General features: G+C 43.0%; 1 protein-coding gene across 1 annotated transcript; it reads right to left on the bottom strand.

Annotated features, from left to right (window-relative positions):
• Window positions 1-269: 269 nt before the first annotated feature.
• On the bottom strand, window positions 270-2,439 carry LOC119573927 (uncharacterized protein DDB_G0290685-like). Its single transcript, XM_037921031.1, has 7 exons — window positions 2,382-2,439; window positions 2,073-2,132; window positions 1,320-1,477; window positions 1,064-1,109; window positions 837-977; window positions 556-771; window positions 270-415 (listed from the first exon to the last, which is right to left on the bottom strand). The coding sequence occupies exons 1-7, from the start codon at window positions 2,437-2,439 to the stop codon at window positions 270-272; spliced, it is 825 nt and encodes a 274-aa protein (XP_037776959.1).
• Between the last annotated feature and the right edge of the window lie 912 nt (window positions 2,440-3,351).

The raw sequence follows: 3,351 nt of genomic DNA, 5'->3' as shown, positions 1-3,351 counted from the left end.
ATAGGAATGATGCTGGCGGCTGACTGAACGCGGGACTCGGAGGTTGGTCCCTCAATCCCGCAGGATAAGGATAAGTTGGATAAGCGAAGCTGAGCCTCGGCCGGGCTGTGCCGCAGGGCAATCAGGGCCAATCTGTCCAGCCGAAAGCCGCTGCCTCGCAGGGACATTAGTACTATGACGTCACCGGGGATGAAGGCGTCGATAAGGGACGTCGCAAGGGGGACGATCGGACGTGAATAAACAGCAGCCGACGCCCTTTTGTTTGCCTTTCACTGCCGTCGTGTTGACCTGCCCGCAGGCTCTCCGTACTGATGAATGGACGTCGGTCCTGGCTCGTTCAGCCTCGATATATACCTTTTTTCCACAGCTGCTGCGCCTTCGGTTGACTTCTGTTTCCGCGAAAGCTGCGGCGTCGCTAGGAAATGTGAATGGCTTTGAGCCTGCAATTCTCCTCTCTATCTTAGTTGGCTAATGAATTCTGGAGCGCAGTTACATATGTGTATATCTATCCGTATTCTGAAGGACAAAAATAATGCTCTGAAAGAGAGAAACCACTTTCACTTTCACCTTCATCTCCGTTTCTATATTCATCTTCACTTCCATCTTCACCTTCACCTTCATTTTCACCTTCATCTCCACCGTCATCTTTACTTTCATCTTCACCTTTAACTTCATCTCCATCTTCCCCTTCGTCTTTAACTACATTTTCACCTTCATCCTTAGATTCAGCTTCATCTCCATCTTCACCTTCACCCTCATCTTTACCTTCATCTACACAATTAACACCTTCATAACTTCATTTTCCTTTTCATCATCTTCAACTTCGTCTTCTTCACCTTCACCTACATCTTCATTTTCCTCTTCACCCTCATCTTCACCTCCATATTCGCCTCCATCTTCACATTCATATTCACCTACATCTCCATCTTCATATTCAGCATCTTCACTTTCACTTTCCCCTTGATCTTTAACTTCATCTTCATCTCCATGTTCATCTTCACCTTCACCTCCATATCACTTTCATCTTCATTTTCCTCTTGGTCCTCATCTTCTCCATCTTCACCTTCAAAGCTACTACCTTCACCTTCATCTTCATTTTCCTCTTCACCCTCATGTTCACCTTCAACTTCACCTTTATGTTCACATTCATCTCCATCTTTATCTTAACCTTCACCTTCACTGTCAAATTCATCTTCACCTCTACCTTCACCTTTATAACTTTCATTTTCACCTTCAACTTTACTTTCATAACTTTTCCTTCATCTTCGCTTTCACCTTCTTCTTCTTCATGTCCATCACATCATCCCCTTCAACTTTACCTTCATCTTCACCGTCATATTCATATTCACTTTCCCCTTCATCTTCATCTTCTCCATCTTCACTTTCATATTCACTTTCCCCTTCATCTTCAAATTAATCTTCACCTCCATCTTCACTTTCATATTTGTCTCCACATCATCTTTACTTTCATCTGCACCTTCAAATTCATCTTCACCTTCACCTTTTTATTTGTCTTCACTTTCCCCTTCATCTTTACCTCCATCTTCACCTTCATATTAACCTTCATTTTCATCACCGCCTTCACCTTTATCTCCATCTTCACCTTCATCTCCATCACCATCTTAATTTCATATTCACCTCCATCTTTATCTTTACCTTCATCTTCACCTCCATTTTCATCTTCACTTTCACCTTCACCTTCATTTCCATCTTCAACTTTATTTTCATCTTCACTTTTATCTTCACCTTCATCTCCATCTTCACCTTCATCATTTTCTTTAATTACTGCTATCCTATGCGACGTGTCTTTTGTAATTAGCCATCGATCAAGCCTCGTGGCGCGCTCACCAGTCATGAATTGTAACCTTATTTGCTTGAAATGACTTTGCTCCCTTTTCGACCACTTTCAATTTACATTAAGACACACAAGGATGTCAACTACGGCTTGATCTCTCAGTTGGAATAATGGGGGTAATAATGACAGTTTCATGACACAAAGGCGAGCCCGGAATAAGACGGCCCCGCGTGGCGCTTTACGGCCGTTTTGCACAGGCAATTGCGAGTCCCATTACGGCATGTGGGACCTGCTGCCTTGAGCTTGATGAAGGGCATACGCAAGAAGTCAGGCTGATCTAAAATGCGAGGATGCCATGTTGTAATACTAGCGGCACCTTGTATGAATCCCGCAGTGAAAATAAAATGCAAGAAAGACTTTGGGCGTCGAATGTGTATGACCTGCATCGAGGTAAACAAAAGGAACCATGCCTCATAATCGTAATCGGAATGTCCTCGTGCGGCGCGCGCACGTCGGATCTTTCCCTCGAAAATCCCCTTGTAAAATTCGGCCTGCTAGGCATAGGAGCTTGCGAACTGTAAATTACGTTTGAGGATATTGCTAAGCCAGGCCTGCTTAAACACGCTCTGCCTTGGGAGAGGCATCCTCGTTCTTAAGATACCTATGAAGAGGAATAAAAACTTCGCTTCCTTTTGGAGTACTCGCCTCAACACCCAGAGGTAATTAGGCTGATGAGGCAGAAAGTATGTCTCTTGACTATTTCTTTGATGAAGAATTCCGGATGAGACTAGAAGTCAACACGGGAAATGAACATGGCGGAGAGTACAGTATGCACTTATTTTCGTACTGTGTTTGCTAAGGCATAAAGTCTACTCTTTCTTAAACCATATAAAACAGGTATTGTAGATTCAAGCATACCATAGCACAATAACTACTGGCACACACATGCAAAACATATTCGCTAGATGTATGTGCAGGAATTACCCATTGCCTTGCCAACCAGAGACAAAAAACGGATATGTATTTATATTGACTTGACACATGTATAGATAATCAGCAGTTACTCTCTCAATATATATGTGTGTGTGTGTGTGTGTGTGTGTGTGTGTGTGTGTGTGTGTGTGTGTGTGTGTGTGTGTGTGTGTGTGTGTGTGTGTGTGTGTGTGTGTGTGTGTGTGTATTTTCAACAGCCATTTGTTCCACTGCAGGACCATTCACTATTGAGAGATAATTTGGCAGTACCACCCATGCCTGATTGGATGCCCTTCCTAATTAACCGCGGTTCGGCGCGCTAACACTTGTACCACGGCGATCACTTCTCAAGGCAATATGTCATTTTCTCGCAGTGAGAACGGGCCTGAGCCAGTAGTCGGAGCGCAGGCATTTTTACGACTGCCGCGACAGGGAATTGAACTCGGGACCACGAGAGTCAGAGCCCAGTGCTCTAACCACTGGACCATCGCAGCAATATATATATATATATATATATATATATATATATATATATATATATATATATATGTATATATATATATATATATATATATATATATATA

The sequence above is a fragment of the Penaeus monodon genome, chromosome 6 (genome assembly GCF_015228065.2).
Source record: "Penaeus monodon isolate SGIC_2016 chromosome 6, NSTDA_Pmon_1, whole genome shotgun sequence".
Taxonomy (NCBI): domain Eukaryota; kingdom Metazoa; phylum Arthropoda; class Malacostraca; order Decapoda; family Penaeidae; genus Penaeus; species Penaeus monodon.
The sequence above is the reverse complement of the archived record's forward strand: the minus strand, read 5'-3'. Positions and strand labels throughout refer to the sequence as shown.

Bases quoted from the DNA above. Each gene is read 5' to 3' on its own strand.
- LOC119573927 (XM_037921031.1), bottom strand. From the start codon at position 2,439: ATGCCTCTCCCAAGGCAGAGCGTGTTTAAGCAGGCCTGGCTTAGCAAT. The intron at 978-1,063 runs GTGAAGATGGAG...ATGGAGATGAAG, and splicing joins TGAAGGTAGTAGCTTTGAAG to ATGAAGTTAAAGATCAAGGG. The intron at 772-836 runs GTGAAGAAGACG...TTAATTGTGTAG, and splicing joins AAATGAAGATGTAGGTGAAG to ATGAAGGTAAAGATGAGGGT.